Source organism: Melanerpes formicivorus, unplaced genomic scaffold, assembly GCF_026170545.1.
Source record: "Melanerpes formicivorus ecotype bairdi unplaced genomic scaffold, bMelFor1.0.p_v2 SCAF_53, whole genome shotgun sequence".
Taxonomy (NCBI): Eukaryota; Metazoa; Chordata; class Aves; order Piciformes; family Picidae; genus Melanerpes; species Melanerpes formicivorus.
In genome coordinates this window covers 2,845,860-2,866,442 of record NW_027142405.1, presented here as the reverse complement: position 1 = coordinate 2,866,442, position 20,583 = coordinate 2,845,860, and the positions used below count along the sequence as shown (strand labels likewise).

Below are 20,583 nucleotides of genomic sequence, written 5' to 3'. Positions count from 1 at the left end.
GTAATTGTTCTGAAACCATTTCAAAAGAAAGACAGTAGGAGTAGGCTTTGTCTTTGCAATATGAAATACTGCTACCACTACTGACACCGTGAAAAGGTAAAAGAAACCAAAAGGTTCACACCTCGTTCAAACTTCAGCCTCTTGTATAACTGGAACTGGTCAACAGGCACCAGACAGGCAATCTGAAACGAGAAACAAACACATAAAAAGCATTAGAACCATAGACTTGACAAAAATTAATAAGCAAAATTCATCTTTTCTCAGTTTCTTACTTTTCTTTCTTTCACCACCATGCTCCTCTGTACCTTGACTTCCTTCTCCAAAAGATGAAAGTGGTTTGTGGACCTCTATTATTTCAGCCCAGCAGTTTAGCCCATGTCTTTTTTACCATGCGTGGGAAAGCCTTCTCCGTGGATTCTGTATTTACTTCAGGCTTCCCAGTTTTATTTCATGTTGCTTTAATGTAACAAAGGGTCACAGCCTGTTAGCCTTGCTGAATGCAGTATGCTGTTCATGCATAGAAATATAGCTCAAACGAACAGTTCTTCATTCATGTCTCCCAGTCTTAATAGTAGAGGTCACTTGGCTCTCAAGAACTTAAAAGCTAGCCTGCTTTCCATGTTTTATTCACTTTATGGGTTTGGGGCTGAGACAGTCAATGTCATTGCTGGTGGAATTTGCTGTAGAAACACATCAGCCCCCTGGGAACTGGACTGAAGTTAACAAACTTGGTTGGCAAAGACAAACATGCTTTGCTGATACATTTTATTTACTACCGTAACTAAACTGGCAACCTGAAAGCCTAAATGCGCTAATCTCCAATTACCAGCCTATGTAAGAAAACCAAGTATCCTATTTAAAACCAATAAGCAAAGCTGCCTACGGAGTAAGGAGGAGTTAAAAAAAACAACTTCACAAACACTTCAGGAGACACATCTGTTGGACTCAGAATCTGAGATTATTCTCTTTATTTGGTCTGTATCAGCACAGAAAATTTCTTTCTTGTTGACTGAAAATAAACCTAGACTAATACTAATACAAGACCTGATCATTTGAAGCGCTGTGAGACAGTGTAGAGCTGACGGCTTTAAAGTGAAGGGCTCTCAGCCTGCCCATTCAGCATCCCACCACAGTCACTCAGATTACTTTAAAAGGCAAAATTGTGTCCTCTGTAGACACTGGCCTTTTGCTATCCTTCTAGGCTGTGCAACATAACACTTGTGAGAAGAAATACAAAGACAGAAAATTCAATATATATTTAATGTCACAGTATCACTAAGGTTGGAAGAGACCTCAAAGATCACCGAGTCCAACCTGTCACCACAGACCTCATGACTAGACCATGGCACCAAGTGCCACGTCCAATCCCCTCTTGAACACCTCCAGGGACGGTGACTCCACCACCTCCCTGGGCAGCCCATTCCAATGACTAATGACTCTCTCGGTGAAGAACTTTCTCCTCACCTTGAGTCTAAAATATGATACAGTGAATACATTTGCTTTCAGAGGTAAATAAACTAATATATACATTTGTACATTATAAAATATGACATTGCTTTATGAAGCAATGAAATTAAAATTGCATTTAGAAGCACATGTTTGGATCATTTGTTCGACTTAAATCAATGTCATGCAAAACGTAATCCAAGTGATGTCAAAAATTAAGTGTTCAAAGCTGCTTAATAGACAGAGTTGAAGAAATCAAAGAATTTAATATCAAAATGGGAAACATGAACAAATCTTTGCCAAACATATTCTCAGTCAAGTAAGACAGCCCTTGGTAAAAGTGCTGTCCTCACTCAGCTTCTGAAATCAGGGTATAAACTATTTTAAATATGACACTATTTGCATGAGTAAACAATATTGTGTAAATGTGACTGTAAGATACAGCTTCCTGGGAAACCCTTCACTGTTCATCAGAAGTCAGCTGAAGTACTCTTGAAAAAAACCAAAACCAAACAAATAATAACTTAAACAAGAAAAAAAAGAGTGAAGTTCAGTAGCTTCAGCAAAGAATTAAGCCAACCGACAAAGGTATGTAAAACCCACAAGGCACATTATTTCAGTATTGCTCACAAGGCAGCTTCAGATCTAAATAGGGTTTGGAAATCAAAAAGAGTCATCTGCTTTTCTCTAGCTGGGTGAGCATTGGCAACTACCTCAAATTTTCCTCCATTATGAATGAATTGAAACAGCAAGTCTCAATGCTGTAAGAGCCACTTGAGTGAATTGTTTAGCTGTCTGGGGTCTTTGTGTCCCTGCTTTTGCTTTTAACAAACAGTTTTTCAAGGGCAGTTCCATTGAGGCCAGAATTTCCCATGTATTAAAAATCTCCCCTTTTAATTACAGTGGAAGCAGTGTTAGGAGTTTTATTTCAGTAGAGTCAATGCTGAAAGCTTCCCTTTCTTCTATTGAAGCCTTCATCTTACCATGCCAATCTTCCCCACAGGTTTCACTCAGCCCCACTCCTCTTCCTTCATATCCTTAGCTTCTTCCCCAACCCTGCATGCCCTTCTGGGCATGGAACACATGCAATCAGTCACCTCTGCCACCAGCTCCCCCAGGCTTTGAAAGACCAGCTCCTAACAGAATTCCGATGGAGTTCAATTTGAAAGGTGCTGAGCAGAATCCTCACACAGTTTTAGTATCTTTAGGCAAGAAAGAAGGAATGCACAATCTGCTGTTGCCTGAATTCAGTGCCACATCAAAGCTGCATGTGCAAACTCGACTTAGGGGGGAAAGAAAAGAAAGAAAAAAAAAAGCAAGACAGAAAGCAAGAAAGAAAGCAAGAAAGAAAGCAAGAAAGAAAGCAGGAAAGAAAGCAGGAAAGAAAGCAGGAAAGCAAGCAGGCAAGCAAGCAAGCAAGCAAGCAAGATAGACCAACCCTATCAGGTCCTCCCAACAACCCTGCAAATCCTTTTCCTCAGTGAACTTTTAATCTCATTTATGTTTAATCGAGGACAACCGTAAGCGCAGTAAAGGGATTAGGTGTTTATCTCTTTCTGTTCATCCTCACGCAGCTTCTCCAGCCCCACATGGGAGCCCATCCCAAACACCTCCTTTCTTACACTACCAAACACACACCCCTAGCATGGAGATATGGAAAGGAAGCAAACCAGCAACCTGGCAGATGGCAAAGGACCAAAAGAGAATGAAAGGATGTCAGAAAGCAGTTTTTTATTCTAGGCTATGAAATTACACAATGTAGAATGAAATGCTATAGGACAAGTCTGGGCTTTGTTTGGGTTTTTTAAATACTGGGTTAAGGTTGCAATAAAAATCTGTGAAGAAAATGAGAGGCAAGGAGTCTCCCCTCCTGACCTGAAGTTCATTTGAGACTTATCAGACTGTTGGGAGTTAAGTAAGTTTTCTCATTTGCTATGCTTTGTAAGCAATGCCTGAAGTTAAAATATGCCTGTTACAGAGCACAAGAACATGTAAGAGCTCTCACCAAGAACAGCAACTTTCACCTGAAGTAAAAATATCCATGACAAAAAATAAAAATAGTGAAGGCTCCCTACACAAAAGGCTCCTGCCAGCCCCTTGCCAAGTGCCCCAAAAGATTGCCTAAACCAGAACGATAACCAGGGGTGCTGTTACTACACAAAACAAAAGAGCAAAGGAAGGAAAATGAAAGGGTTTGAAATATTTGGGTTCAGTTTGCACAGGGGCAGGCTGTTCCCTGCAACCTGGGCAGTGCAGCAACCAGGAGCCAAGAAAGAACAACTCCCCTGTTTTTTAAACACTGCATACCACAGTGAAAAGGGAAAATCACTACTCCACCTATTCTCAGGCTTTCAAGGGAGATACAAGGAGGCAATCAAGAAAACTGAATACATCTTACTTCCTTTCACACCCATATGAATCAAACCTTAGTAATGCCAAGGGAGGGAAGGTCACCAGGACAAGTGGTTCTCCCTTTCTCACTTCAGCAGATGCACAGTATGAGCAGATCCTGCACTGGCAGCAGCAATGGCCACTTGCAAAAGGTTACATTGCCCATCTCTGCAAAAGTTCTTCTCACAGAAGTACACTTTAGTTTTGCAAAGAGTTTTGCAAAATAGTTTTTATCTTGGACTCTGGTTTTCTTTTGAAAGGGGCACGGGAGTTCAATCTCTTTATTGTCAGAAATTACAGGCACACTTTGTTCATCACCTACCATGCTCAATAGAGTCATCATGAAATATTACATTATTCATTTTCTCCATTAAGGAGCTCTTCTCTTTCTTAGTGGCAAATAGAACCGAAATTAAGACTCCCTCATTTGCTCCCCTTGGATTTATTTAAAAGCAAGAGGAACAAAAGTCTCAATTTTGACCCTAAAAAAGATAGGCCAGCCTGAAACATTTTCTTATTTTCTTCCTCATCTTACCATCTCAATCACCCCTAGCAAAATGTAAACCAATTTTCAAATTAAAAATAAAATGGGTATTTTAATCCGGCTCCCAAAGGGATTTTTGTTCAGCTATGTATGGAATAAAATGCAATTAAGAATTCTAAGATCTGGGTCACTGTCCCATTTCAGCATTTTTTTATAGCTGACAACCCTCTGTCAGGTTATAACTGGTGTAGATCACGGCTTCACACAGATGGAGGGACAAAAAGCAGAATTGGCACTGCAAAGGGGTAATTCTCCCTATGAAACTTAAGAGGCAAAAGGAGAACCCAAATCAGTATCACCTTTACTGCCTGCTGCATGATTTTAATCCAGATCATATCATGTTCACCTTGGCATCAATGTTACAATCTTCAAAATTATACAGGAATCAGAAATAGCAAAGCACAATCCTCTAGACATTCAAATGACTACTGCCTTAGAAATCCCTGTATGTTAGTTAAGGCTTACACTGGTGATTGGATTTGCACCAAGTAAAACCATTTCAAAGCGTGACAAATTGCCCCTTATTTAAATTGGAGATATTAACTGGTCCAATTAATTCTATGGAGCAAACTCCCGAGAGAGGCAGGACTATTCTAGACAGAAGCCTGCACAGTTGAAGAAAACTGCATTTACATAAGTTGTTCCTTCTATCTTCTACTTCCAGGAAGGAATCCAAAACTTTGTTTATTGTACTATTAGAGTTTAAACGACAAACATCTTGTTTAATGAGATTGCTTTTAAATGTCCTTGTGTGTGTAACAACCAGTTAGTCGAAACAGACTCTATAGCCAAACCCATTGCCTTCTCACAACCAACATTCACTCATTTCTACTTAAAACAAGCTATGCTAGAAGCAGCTGCTATCTTGATGCAACAGGTCACACTATGACCTAGGTTTACACTTGATTTCAAGCGCTCCAGTGGAACAATTCCCTCTGTTTGAATGCATTATTTGTGGAAAGAGAAAACTGCTGGGGAATGTACCAGTTTCAACTAGATTCTGTTAAAGTAAAACAAACAAAAACACACACACACAAAACCACAAAACAATGGTAACAAAAAACAAGAGTGGTTTTAGGAATCATACCTTCAAAGTACTGAAAAGTGCAATTTTCTAGTTGAGTCCCCAAACACTGATGAAACACTCAACTCTTTCAGACACACATTCCTACTACTCACACTTGCTCATTTCTTTGTGAGATACACAAGACAACACTCTATTCCCTGATTAAAATATTAACTAGATATTTTACCCCCACTTCACTCCCCAAAAGCAACACAAGAAGCATGTGTCTCAGAATCAAGACAGGAGCTGTGAAAAGGCTCTCAAAATTTAGTACCAAAGTAGATAAACACTGAAGAATTTTACTGAGAAGATAAAACATAGCTCACAATGAAGACAAACAGGTCGCTGGAAAGCGTTGAAGCTTGAAGGAGGAAAGCAGAGGAACTTTCACAGCTATAATGTATTATAAATTGCTTATAAGCTTTGTTACTAATTGTTGAGTTTCCTTATTGAAGAGAGCCTGATGCAAAATGCACTGAAGTCAACGAAAAGGCCTTTCTTCACTTCAAGTTATGCCTAAATTCATCTTATCTCCCTTGTGCAGGCTACAGCAAAAGGCATTTAAACAGCAAACAAAATAACCATGTTAGCCAAGATAATTAGACGCAATTTAGCTCAAAGTATAGGAAACAACTTAATATCATGTCCACAACAAAGACAATTTCAACTACTATTTTCTCTCCAAACTGTAACAGTACCTGGGTAACCATCAGTCACAGCAGAGTATGAAATGGACATGTCATCAAAAAAGCATTTTTTCCAAACCTTGATGCTAACACAGGGAATTAGTAAAAGACTAATTTTCTATTGTGCCCCCCATACAGGCAACATGTTAGTCCTCATAGCACCATCCTGATGAAGAACCATGAGAGTGGTGAAGCCCTGAAATGCATTGTCCAGGGAGGTGGTTGGGGCCCCATCCCTGGAGGTGTTTATGACCAGGCTGGATGAGGTTCTGTCCAGCCTGATCTAGTGCGAGGTGTCCCTGCCCATGGCAGGGGGGTTGGAACTAGATCATCCTTGTGGTCCCTTCCAACCCTGACTGACACTATGATACTAAGAACCTTTTAATTGCAGAAGCCAGAGACGAAACATCCAGAGCCTTCAGAGGTAAGAAGGCTTGTATTATTACATGGGTAGGGGTTCAGGGCATGTATTAAACAAACTGTACTTTCAAATAGTACTTTCATGCCAAACACTAGTCATATTTAAGCACATTGTCTACCATCTGAATAAGGTTCTGATTTTTAAATAATAGCTTTTAGAGGCTGCATTTTCACATGGAATAGCTTTTATAGAACAAAATAGAATATAGACTAGAATAGTGATCATACATAATTGGTAGTTTACATACTAATCTTGCAGATTATTAACAAAGCCAATCCATCCTTTCTATTGTTCCTGGGTTGGTTTATTTAAAGAAATAGGTACTTGGTACAATACATAATCAGTTCATTTTGACCAGGTTGAAGGCCTGCTTGCTTCTCAAGCAGAAGGTGTATGTTTCAAGTGCATCGCCGAAAGGGAGTGTCAGAACATTCATTCATCCATGGGACACTAATGCACATTTGAGCTCTTTAGTCATTTTGCCTTCAGCCCAAAAACCACCTAAGGATTAAGCTAATGGTCCATTAATACATGCCCTAGAGTATCTTTCTGCTTTACTAAGGGGGAAATATATCTCTCTGACTCCCACAGCATCATAACCTTGGCTTAACACAGCTGAATTCTTCCTACCATTTGTTAATTTTCCCTGAATGATGCATTTTCAATAAAGGTTAGCTGCCTCCAACTTGGTGCAGTGGGTGAGAGGGACATTTCTATGCCCTCTCTATATCTATGCAGAAGAAGGGGAAACAGCTGTCTGCTTTCAATAATAGCTGGATTCAGCCAAAGAAACACTCCACAATATGCCTGCACTCTGCAACAGCTGCAACTTCAAGGCCCTGATTCAGCCAAGCACAGTGTTTCAAATGTATGGGGGAGATCCTGAATTTTTCTGGAGAAAAAGGCATTTTTGGTATTGGGCATTGCATTGCCACTGATGGCAGTTGAATAGAATTATATATTTCTATCACAGTCAGGTCATATACACAGGGCTTAAGAAAACCCGGAAGATAAACTACTTTTCATTAGCTCAGAGATAGAGATCTGATTCTCCTTGATTTTGTCCCTGCAAACAAATGCAGAGAGAATGCAGAAAACCAGCCAAAATCCCCTAGCCACCCTTTTTGCCTGTTTTGTTTTGTGGTGTTTTTTTTCCCTTCTTGTATTCTCAGGCGCAGCAGGGGCCAACCTGGTTCACAAAGCAAGCAAGAATAGCCACAGGGCAACATCAGATTTGCCCAGAGTTTTCTTTGGCCTTCTAGATGCACAGAACAGCTGGCACATATGAAGGTTCCAGCCACACTGCCAGCAGCTCTTCCCCATGACATGTGCTTGGCGCTGAGCCCAATTCAAAACATCCTCTACACCAGCCCTAAGTCAGGCAGAAGGCTACTTGAGCATTTCTGGGAGACAATTAGGCAGTCAGGTAAGGACCATCTATAGACCCCTTGTACCCTGTTGTCCCAAGTAGTGCAAGAAGGTCTGAGAAGCACTTTTTTCTTCCAGCTTCTCTGCCTCCAACTTTCAAAGTGAACTTTCCAGTTAGTCTGGGAGATGGTGCACATGCCAGATGAGCAAACAGCTCTGCCTAAACCTCATTTAGCTTCTGAGTTCTTGACCACTCCCATATCTGCCTTGGGATGAAGACACTTTATATATCTCTTAAGACCTTCTTCCACCCAGTGTTGTGCTGATGCCTCTCTTTTCATATAACTATACAGCGTCTTGTATGTTTTTATTGGACTGCAAACTGGCAGTTGTAGCCCAATATGAACATACATGAAGAAATTCTGGCCTTGAAAACCATCAGTCTTGTGTTCTTGCTCTTGAGTTAAGAGAGGCAGCCACATTAAATCTGACAGTGTTAACTGAGGTTCAGCATTTCTGCGATACAGGGTATTCTGATTAAGTCACCTGCATGGGTAATTCAGAGGTTGTCTGGATGCCAAGTATGACCGTTTGAGGTCCAAACCACCACACCAAGTAAGCCTTTCTTTAAGGGTACAAAGGGAGTGAAAAAGGAGCAAGACTCTTAGTTCATTCAGGGTTGGAAGGGACCACAAGGATGATCTAGTTCCAACCCCCCTGCCATGGGCAGGGACACCTCACACTAGATCAGCCTGGACAGAGCCTCATCCAGCCTGGCCTTAAACACCTCCAGGGACGGGGCCTCGACCACCTTCCTGGACAACCCATTCCAGGGTTTCACCACTCTCATGGTGAAGAACCTCCTCCTCATGTCCAATATGAATCTCCCCACCTTCAGCTTCATTCCATTCCCCCTAGTCCTATCACTACCTGAGATCCTGAGAAGTCCTTCCCCAGACTTCTTGTAGGCCCCCTTCAGATACTGGAAGGCCACAATTAGGTCACCTCGGAGCCTTCTCTTCCACAGACTGAACAGCCCCAACTCCCTCAGTCTGTCCTCATAGGACAGACTCTTGATGCTCTTGAAAAGCATCTCTCTGTTTCTAGTTACTCTTGTCAGTCAGGCTTCTTGACAAAAGCTCATTAAAGGTAATAAAAGGAGGGAAAAGTGTATGACCATGTTCATCAGGTAGATAAAGAAGTTCGGGGGGCGGGGGGGGAGGGCAGTATGTTTAAAACAAGAGAAATAAAATAGTGTTGATACCTCTGCTTCTTGTAGGGTCCCATGGTTCAAGCATACCATGTCTGGACATGTGATAGGAGAACCACAGCCTTCTTGAATTGCCACCTGCATATACTGTTTTAGGCACTAGAAACAAGTAAAGAAAAGAAAAAAAAAGGTTATATGTGGGCATGTCAGTGATACACAGGTGCTAGAGATGCTGCACAGCTACCACCTCCACTGCCTTAATTGGTTGTCCTGAAGCTCCAGCACACAGAAAACATCAATTATTACAAGCATAAATGCTACAAGTCATTACATTGGAAAGAATGTAACAAAGAACAATTAATTATGCATGACTTCATCTGCCAAGCATTGCGTTTACTCAAGTCAGCAAGTCAGACCTTTCAGAGCTAACAAGCCCTATGCTCTGCTAAAATGGGATTGGAGGATTTAAGGAGGGGGGAGAGCATCTTTCATCCTAATTAAACAGGCTTTATTCTTTTGTCTTTACTCCTGTGTTCTTAATTCAGACTCTCACCCAGCAGTCTCCATTGTAGGAGACCTCATTTACATGTGACTACTGTTCTTAGCTGCATAAAAGGGAAGGGGGATTGTTTATAACCTGGTTAGGAGGTTACAATCTGTCCTAGCAGATGTGCAGCTATCAGTTCCTGCCCCACCCCACCCCCTTCACATAGAGCAGGTAAATTCTGTGGTTTACCATGATTTGTAAACCACAAAGTCTGTTGAGCAGGAGTCCAGAGTCCATTTCCAGCCTGAAGGCTGCCTCATGAATGTTTCAAAATGCTCACTACACAAAAATGGCAAGGCTCCCTTCTCTGAGGAAAGGGGGGAAAAACCCCTCTGTTCTCTCCATATTTTATTTGGCATGCCAGTTTTATTAATACATATCATAAGAGTCTTGGCATCATGGCATAAAACTGGCATCATGGCATAAAACTGGCACAATGGACAGAAGAACAGTGCTTGAATTGTATCTCCAAATTGCACAGCTAAGTAGGTGAGGCTGTAGTCAAACAAAAAAGTCTCTTCAAAATAATGACAAAGCATACAGCAAATTGCAAACCACTGTTAACCAAATAACGAAACATGGATTTCTGGCAGATTTTGGTAGAAGCTTGCATAGTTTATTGCAAATGACAACATGTTTTAGAAGAACCAGGATTAATGCAGCTTTTTTCCCCTACAGATTTGTGTTTCATGCCCACCTGATAAGTCTCTCCCCTCTTAGTACTCCTGGCTTCTTTCCTTATTGCCCCATCAGTTTTCAAGACCTATGTCAAAACATAAGGTCTTGGAGACCTTTGCCTTTCTATCAACTTTAACCACAGGCACTGAGTTTGAAAAGCTACAAGGAGGGTTGTGAGGAAATCGCAGCCTTTCAGATTATCAGCTCTGGTGAAACCCCAGGACACTTCACAAACTATCTTTCCAGTACTTACAGATATTTGACATTCAAGTCTGCATTAGTTTGAACTGTTCTGAGAAGGCCTTGCATATTGTGCTCTGGTTAAAGAAAAGTATCCATTGTATTTGTATTGGAAAACTGATACCCTCTTAAATGTCAGGACAATTAGGACTTTTACAAATGGAAATGAAGTTTCCTTATTATTCTGCCTGTCTCTCTAGTGAAACATCCACATTCATATGTTTTGGTTAATTTGATAAACTATACAGAGATAATTAGTTCAAGCAAGTAGAATCAGCTTAACAGCATTTCAAATTAGCTTATTTTTTATTGGTAAATATTTGAAGTGCATTAATTTAGCAGAATGTCGAGGTATAAACTAAATGGTAAACTTTAAATATCTAGCTCATTAAGCAGTAATGGATTCAGATCCAGTACACACCCCTATAAGAAAGCAGCAGAGCAGGCTGTAAGGAATTGATGGTGAAACTATTATGTGGGAGGTGAGGGAGATACTCACAGGCAAATAGCAAAACCGACATCATGTCAGTAACTGAAGGCACTATTAACACCCTAGGGAATATCGGCCCAGATTTAACCAGGAGCTATTCTTTTATTATTCAAACAGCAGTCTCAGTGTCCTGTGCCACCTTTTTGTCCAGCTCACCCAAAGGCATCTAGGTGCAGTGCTTATACAAAGTCAGTTTAACCACCAGATTCAATGACTCCACTAGCACACACAGCTCCTCCACAGAGCTTTAAGCAGCAGCAGGTACATAACCACGATGGTGTTTGGAAGCCTGTCCCCTACAGACACTGGAGCTGGTGGGGCCCTGCCCACATCTGCTGCCACCACAGTCTGGGAAGTGGCAGGAGGTGACACAGGGAAATGCCATAAAAAACATGTCCCCAGAGCCCAGGGTGGCTCCCAGGGTCATACTGATGTGGACAAAGACTGTGAGTAACTTACTCCTGCAGGCCCACATCCATTAAGTATCTGTCGTTGCTCAAATGCTTCAAACCATAATGGCAGGAGAAACAGGGTATCCAGTTCTCCCTCCCTCTACAAATTTCCTGGCTTGTTTGTGCCTGTGTCTAAACTCCACTATGAATGATGCAAGCAGAAAATTCTGTTCTCTGAGTCCCTTCCACAAAGCCTGCACATGTTGCAGTGGGTTGGGTGAACTTCTTGGCTATGTGGGTGATGCTCCAGCAGGGCCTCCTTACAACCACTCCATCTCCTCATGGGAGACCTGATTACTTTTTGGATCAAGTCTCAGGGCAGCATTTGGAGAAGGAGGGAACACTTCCCACCAGCTAAGGCATTTAGTTTGCCTTAATTCCTCCACAAGCATGGAAGAGCAACCTTTTACTTCAGCTAAGATCTTGGCTTCTATCTACTCTGTGGCGCTGCCTGATATTTAGTAATTTGTTTTGACAGCATGGTACAGTGGATTTGTATTCTAGGGGCAGCTCAGGTCAGCCAGTTACAGTGGGAGGACAAAGCCTGAGAAGTTACTGCAGGCCTAGTAGCAGCCCAGAGGCTTGTTCTTAATTTAGACTTCCAAGACAGAATCTCAGAGCCCTTCTGTGCAAGGACAGGCATGAAGCTCTTAAGGAGCTTCGATCCACAGTATGGATTTTGCAGTCAGTTTCAATATGCAGTATCTAAATCATTAGGAGTACCAAGCCAGAAGCACAGAGGTTTCTGAGGACTGCTAATGCATCTGGATTCTCTTTCTCTTCTAGCTCACTGCTTGATTGTAGGTGAGGATAGGTGAGCAACTAGAGCCTTCTGTGATATTTTTAGAGGGTACTGTGCTTTCAGAGGGCTACTTGGAGAGATTGTATATTAGGTCTGCGCAGTGCAATGGATCTTCAAAGGTTTCACAAAAAACCTCCCTGTTAGATAGTTCTTACAGCTATTAAATCATTTGCCTTCATTTTTTTGTGCCTGGAGAAGATGCTGTGTGTGCAATTAAAGAAGCTGATGGAGGACTTAAAGATTATGTGAAACTCAAAGGAAGAGTTTAACATTTACCACTGGAGGATTATGCTTTTTGCCTAAGTGTGTGCAGGAATGAAGATGTGAAATTCTTGTTCCTTCTATTACAAGTCAGAAGCAAAGAGACAGTGGGAAATCACTACATTTTAAAATATACCTTCAGTTTAACAGTAAAGCTGGTTTTAGGGAGGTTTTACTATTATTTACAGCTCAGCCACTAATTTAGCTACTTACTTGCAAAGTGGCAAATAAAAGCACCTGAAAAGATGTACATGCTCAAAATGTGATGAACAGAGGCCTCAATGTCTATATAATGAATCATGACCTTCTCAGCAGTATGTCCTCCCACACTGTGGAGAATACATTGTACAGACAGAAAAGGGTATGACTTTGTGCATTTTTTTCCTACAAAACTCAGCAGTACCTCTGTTGGGAAAACTGCACACGCTACATATGTCACTTAATTGCTCTACAAAGTGAAGGTAAGATCAAGATTAAGAGTTCCTTGAGAGGATCTTAATCATGACATCCAAGAAATAATCAGATCTCAACAGAGCTTGAGCTACACTCCCCCACCAATTTCCCTTAATGCAGTGACTTTCATGCATGGAGAGTAGTCAGTGGCTGCACCACAAGAGCTGTGAATTACGACAGTCGTATGATTGTCTTACTCTCCATAGCCAGAGCAAGTCATCAGCAGTGACTTTCTTACCAGCACATAGTCAAGGCAGAATGATTAAAATCATAGAATCATGCAATGGTTTGGGTTACTGGATGACCTTTAAAGGTCATCTAGTCCAACTCCTCTACAGTGAGAAGGAACATCTTTAACTAGACCAGGAACCTCCTTAACGAGAGGTTGCTCAGAGCCTCGTCTAACCTAATCTTGAATGTTTCCAGGGTTCGGGCATCTAGCGGTTCTCTGGGCAACCTGTACTAGTGTTTTGCCACCTCCACTGTGAAAAAAAAAAATATTGTTGCTTCCATCTAGTCTAAACCTCCTCTAGTTTAAAATCATCACCCCCTGTCATGACACAACAGGCTTGGCTGAAGATATTCCTCATCTTGAGGCAAGAGACTAAAAATTACTGAGGTCTTATTGAACAGGTTTGAATACAGCTGATTATAGATGAAATTGGAGGTTTGACTCCACTATGTTTACCTCTCAAATGAATGGCAGACACCAACACAGGAATTTTAACTTAAATACCATGTGCCTTGATTAGTTACATTCAGTTTACTCAGATTTTCCCCCCTGAAGAACTATATCATGTTGCTCACCTTCTAGGCAAACCTGCTTTAGGAGAAAAGGTTAGACTACATCATCTCCAGAGGTCCTTTCCAACCCTACCATTCTGTGACACATATCTGTGTTCTGGGATACATAACAAAATCCTGATGCAATCAAGAAAGAGGGATATACTCAAACATGATAATGTAATTCCACCAGTAAAACTTGCCACACTCTCTGGAAGGTTTTGGTACTGATCTAACTTTGCCAAGCACATTTCACTCCTGCTGGACAAGTACTTTTTCTCTCCCTGAGATTCATGATGTGTTATGACACCTTTTTCAAATAATTTGCTGTCTGAGCATTTTGGAACAAGAATTATTTTTCCTCTTACACCTCATCTGTCTTTTAATACATCACATTTCTCTATTTAATAAAATAAGGAGTAAGGTCAATAGCCAACTTCACAAAACGCTGCTCATGAATATCTAGTAAGCTATGGCCTGCAAAGCACTTGGATAAAATCATCATGCAATATACATGCATTTCTTTTTTATCTTGCAGGTCTTGCAAGAAAGATTATGATTCAGGCAAATATTTACATATGCCTCAAGTACACATTCCTCTCCTGAAGCTAAGGCTCTGTTGAAAGTCTGTGTTGAAACATGAGGGAAGAATCTTTAAAAAAGCACTGAAAAGTCTAATCCAGGAATGCATAAACTAATAACATTAAAAAAAATCCTTCTTCAGTAATAAACACTTCCTCTGATCTTCGAAAGTGTTTTCTAAGGTCGGCTTGCAGGCCTCAGGAATTTTGTTTAGGTTATTCATGGCTTCATCATTTCAACACTTCTACAAGCTGCTGTTTGTTGTTTGCACACAATGGATTCTGATTAAAAAAAATTTAAAAAGAAAAAAAAAAAAGGAAAATCTATTTAGCAGTATGTTTAGGCTGGAGGTTAGGAGGAAGTTTTACACAGAGAGAGTGATTGCCCATTGGAATGGGCTGCCCGGGGAGGTGGTGGAGTCACCATCACTGGAGGAGTTCAGGAGGAGACTTGATAGGGTGCTTGGTGCCATGGTTTAGTTGATTAGGTAGTGTTGGATGACAGGTTGGACATGATGATCTTGAAGGTCTCTTCCAACCTGGTCTATTCTATTCTATTCTATTCTATTCTATTCTATTCTATTCTATTCTATTCTATTCTATTCTATTCTATTCTATTCTATTCTATTCTATTCTATTCTTTAATCTGCAAAGGGACCATAAGAGTTCTGCACTTTAATGAGTTCAAAATATAATTTCAGCATTATGTTCCAGCTAATGACGTGACAAAGGCACTATATCCCTCTCCCCGTGAAATCTTGTTTCTATTTGAAGCCATTTCCAGGTAATCTCTGTATCAGAGACAAAAGATGGGCCTCAATCATGCCTACATATTGCTTTTTCAAGTACCTTGACATGTTCCATTACCTTGCTGGTCTCCCATCTACATGCAGCTGTTCAGCTCCCTAAATGCAAACCACACATGATGTGAGAAAATTGAACAGGTAGTTCTACTAAGAAACATGGAGGGACGGACAAGAAGAAGAAAGAAATGGAAAGCTCTGGCCTGTTTTCCTCTCAAATATTACAGATACTGCTGCCAGGCACTGTGCAGCAGTTGATACAGGGTAAGTAAGGGTATTTCTCTTGAATTAAATTGCAAAAGGAACAAAAAAAGAGGGATCTACAGTCTTTCTTAACCAGTATTAGGACATGATCTACATTAAATAAGAAAATGCAAGAAATGATTGAGGTAATTGTGCCAAAACAGTCTTTCCTATTAATGTATAACTCGAAGACAATTTCAGTTTCAGAAAAATTAAGAAAAGTTCAGGTTTCCACCTTAAAACATGCAAGACTGACTTCAAAGAATCATAGAATGGTTCAGGTTGGAAGGGACCTTAATGATCATCTAGTTCTAACTCCTCTGTTATGGGCAGGGACACCTCCTACAAAAGACCAGGTTGCTCGAGGCCCCATCTAGCCTAGCCTTCAACACTTCCAGGGATGAAGCCTCCACAACTTCCCCAGGCAATCTGTTCCAGTACCTAAACTACTAAATCTTTCTTCTAGATTTGTACTCAAAACTGTATTGGTGTGGTCTTAGGGGTATTTCAGCCTTAGTCTTTTTACAAACTCAAAACTTGTGAGAGAGTTAAAAAGAAAGACTGTATATGGAGAGAAAACATAACTTTTCAGTTTGCATTCCACAGTGTCTTATGATTCAGAACAGATCAGCAGATAGGCATTTAGGGGTTTTTTCCATTCTGGACAGTGTTTATGTACTTTTCATTCAGTAAAACATAACTTTTATTTATTTCTTAGCATTTAGTAATGTTATCTGTTCTTCAGTGAATACACAAAACAATGTAGCAGTTATGTAGTTTTACATGGAATATGTAGTATATGACCTTCAGTGAGACAGTTCGTGGCAGAACTCTAAATGTAACCACCTCATCCACTCGATAGCTAGTTAACTGTGTGGTCACATAAACATACACTCCCTAAAACAGTACTCATAGTGTTTAGGATGTATCTATGTAACATTTACTAACACATTCATCATTGCCATGACAGTCACTAAAATAGGCCAGTAGCTTTCAATGTGTGGTAATCAAACGCTTGGAATCTCACAAGTGTTTCTCAACAGGTCTTAAAACTAGATGAATCAAGTCTATTGGCAATGAGGTTGGAGGCATTTGCACTTCACTTGAAAAAATATGTGAAGCTTTTCCAATTGAAAGGATATTTTTTAAAGTACACCACAGAAATAGTGATTTATTAATTTGTTAGAGATAAACTTATGATAGGCATAGTTTAAAGTGAAAAGCAAAAATCCAATGAAACATGTATCTGTAGTGCCCAATCTATAATGTAACTGCTAAGGACCAGGTGCAGTGGTAAATGAAGTTGTTTTCAAAAGGACAGAAGATCAGACCATGTAAGTGCCCTGTCAAGAAAAATGTTTGAAAGTGAAAAAACGCCCCTTTAGCCTCAAATGACATAGTCATCTTGTGGCTCAGTAGAAGGGGAAGAGTAACATCACTGAAAAGCATTTCATTTTGTTATGACCAAGTGAAAACTCCAAGCAAATGCAACAGTGCTCCAGAATACAATGGCCTCCTGCTGCCCCACAAGCCTATATTTTAGGGGATCAAGTATATCTGAGAAATAGAGTCATCAGCTTTGTCTCAAAAGATATACCACTAACAGTGCCAGATTCTGCTCAGGTACAGAGTCTAAAATCAATTTATACACAGCCTCCAACATCCTGGCAGCCTTTCATAAAAGTCAGGATAGGTTTCTTGTAATCATTGCCATGAAGTGGTACCACCAAACAGGAAAGGACAAGAGAACAGAACCAGAAAAACTCACCCTTCCCAAAACCAAACCAACTGCAAATACCATCTCTCAAAATGGCTTACAAAACAGACATGACCATGAGGCTTATGTCACAGGCTGGCTCAGTTACCATGGCACACTGAGGCACTGACAACTTACTTCACATTTGTTAAAAGGAAATAACACCAACTTCACTCACACAGTGCTGTCATTAAATATGTTAGTTCTCTTTTCCTCACCTCTCTTCCCTTGGCTACCACCCAGATGGTCATCTCTGTTGACTTAAGAAATATGTAGCTACTCTTCCTGAATAGTAGCATCCATCAGAAGGCAATGGGTACATTTGTGCTCTTTTGGCACCCCCATTTACACTGCCTTTGGTGTGACTCTGCATAGAAACACATTCAAGGAGTTCTTAAACTATCCAAATTACTGTAAAAGTGCTATGTGTTCAGTGCCAGTAGCAGCAGGGGTGGGAACTTTCCTCTTTGTAAATTTAAAACAAAGCTAGTATGAAATATAGCAAAAGTCAAGCTGGGAAAAAAAGAATCCAAAATGTCAAAACTTGAGCAGCTTGCTACCTGTGGGTGGAAGTGGAAAACAACCTGAGGTGAGCTGTATGTAAAGTTAAGTGAAGCACTGCAGCACAAGGTCTATTTAGGAAGAGGTGAAGGTAGTGTTCTCATGCAGCCATGAACACATGCAGGTGTCTCCTAGGACAGCAGAAAGAAGAGGAAGAATAAAGGACCAAATTCCTTCTTGAAAATTATCACCAAGAAAGAGGAGAGCTAATAAAATTCAGTGTTGGCTAGACACTAAGTTTTCCTAAGTAGTCTTTTATTGCAGTATTCATACACATTTGCTCCATTTTGCAGGGATCCCACATTCTTTGTCATCTGCCTCCTCTACATCTTAGATCTACTTGGTCCCTGCTCTCAGGCTTTTCTGATGGTTTTTGCTGATGATGCTAATCCTTCACATCAATTTGTCTCCATTTCTCCAATGCTCCCTTTGCACAAGCAACCCAAGCCTTGACTGAACTAAGGATAAAATGTCAGTATTTAGCCACCCAAAGGAGGTAGAGCAACATACAACTGCTCTTAAAATGATTAGAGAAAGCAGCAGAGCCTCACTGAGTGTCCTGATAGTGAAGTACAAGAGAAAATCAACTATTTCTAGAAAGCTTTCCCCTTCCCCTCTAGCAAGATCAGCTGGCAGCAGTGTACAAACCCCTCTCTCATGGGTTGAAGTCTCCCAAAGCCCTGACTCTCCAGGCAGGCAGCTGCCCAGGGCCCAGGTTGTCAACAGCAGCAAATGCCTAGCTCATCCATGCCTAGCTCTGGCCTTGCTGTTACACATAGTTACAATGGAAAATCTTCTAACAAACACCTTTAGATCACTTTCTACTTATAAGAATAGTCAAGACAGCACAGAAGCTACCTGGGCTTCTATTCAACATTGCACACTGACTTCTTTTAAGGCTTCATGAAGCTTAATCTCAATTACACCTTGTTGTGTTCACCAAAACAAAAAACAGGTGGATGACTGTGATATTTGTTTTGCATGTTTTGTAACTCAGTTACCTCACACACTTCTCAGAAGTACAAGACCCAACAAAGAACTTGCTTGGAAGAAAGAAGGGTGAGTCATGTCAGTTCTGCATAAACCTGTGCTGACAACACAAAGGCACACACATGGAAGTTTGGTACATGTTGTCTTAGGCAGCATCTGCTCCAGTAAATAACACACAAGATGGATATAAGCTGCTGCTTGATGTAAAGAGCAGCAGTGACATTTATTGCTCACCTGGCTCTCACTAGGACTCTGAAATGCTTATGAAGGGGGAAAAACATAAAAGAACCAAACCAATCAGAATTGGCATGCAGGGAAGAAGCAGACGCAAAAGAACATGTCTTCCCATAACTACACTGGTTCCCCCTGCCATCAGTGCCACCAGGGCAGTGGTGAACACAAATGTACCCCTTACCTTACCAGACCAGGTAAAACTTCACCTCCATGAACTACTTGAAGGCCACAGATTTACAACAAGTCTTTCACAGGGCACTTAGTATTCCCAGTACTACTGCTAGTCCTGCACTCCTCACAACTGCTTCTCAAGGGTAATTTATGCTGTGCCAGTTACCAGGGCGTTTCTAGCAAGAAGCAGCAAGGTCCCTGTAATCACGCCACTTAGCATCTCTCCTCACTGCTGTTCCAGTTTCAGCCAGGTTTTTAAAAGGCAGGAGTCTCCAATATGTACACTTTCCAGCCAGCCTAATGAGTGCCAAAGCCTGGAACGAGTCCAGAGAAGGGCAATGAAGTTGGTGAGGGGTTTGGAACACAAGCCCTACGAGGAAAGACTGAGGGAGCTGGGGTTGCTTAGCCTGGAGAAGAGGAGACTCAGGGGTGACCTTATTGCTCTCTACAACTACCTGAAGGGAAGTTGTAGAGAGGTGGATGATGGTCTCTTCTCCCAGGCAGCCAGTACCAGAACAAGAGGACACAGTCTCAGGCTGCGCCAGGGGAGGTTTAGGTTGGATGTTAGGGAGAAGTTCTATACAGAGAGAGTGATTGCCCATTGGAATGGGCTGCCCAAGGAGGTGGTGGAGTCGCTGTCATTGGAGGTGTTCAGGAGGAGACTTGATGGGGTGCTTGGTGCCATGGGTTAGTTGTTTGGGTGGGTTGGATTGGTTGATGGGTTGGACGCGATGATCTTGAAGGTCTCTTCCAACCTGGTCTGGTCTGGTCTGGTCTATTCTATTCTATTCTATATGCCCAGTGCCCCATATGAAAGCAAAACAGGGAGCTCAGCCTGTCCATTTCTAGCACTACCCTTCTATAGGACTCCTAAGTTTTGCCTGAGTGAGTCACCACTGGAACTGTGTGGGACAGAAAGGAGAACAGTAAAGGATACAAACACAGTATCACAGAATTGTTTTAGTTGGAAAAGATCTCAAAGACCATCCAGATCAATGGTTGCATTGACCTAATGCCACCATGACCATTAAACCATGTTCTGAAGTGCCATGTTTACATGGTTTTTGAACACCTCCAGGGACAGTGACTCCACCACCTCCATGGTCAACCTATTCCAACGCACATGTAGGAAAATCCAAGAGAATCAAATTCTAAGTAATATTCCAAACATACTAAATTAATAATATTCAAAATACAATATAATGTAATTGTTTCACTCAGGATGTAATTAAGGTTAGTTTGCTTTGGACCCAAATGGAAGTGCACTAAAATATGGTATTTTGTAATGCTGTGATGGTGTAGCCACACACAGTGTGAAACTATTTTATGTACATATGTGAGTGTTGTGACCACTGCAGGAGCAAAACCCTGTGCGGTTAGTTGCACATGGGCCCATCCAAGGAAGA

At 41.1% G+C, this 20,583-nt stretch overlaps 1 protein-coding gene across 5 annotated transcripts in view; it reads right to left on the bottom strand.

Moving 5' to 3' along the window:
• RNF144B (ring finger protein 144B) overlaps nt 1–20,583 on the bottom strand; it is a 103,394-nt gene that overhangs the window by 9,980 nt on the left and 72,831 nt on the right. For all 5 annotated transcript variants that reach the window (XM_068160842.1, XM_068160843.1, XM_068160844.1 and 2 more), the window contains 2 exons: nt 9,187–9,291; nt 122–182 (listed from right to left, as the gene is read on the bottom strand). In XM_068160842.1, coding sequence (XP_068016943.1) covers nt 122–182; nt 9,187–9,291 — 166 coding nt within the window. The remainder of the gene's footprint in view (nt 1–121; nt 183–9,186; nt 9,292–20,583) is intronic.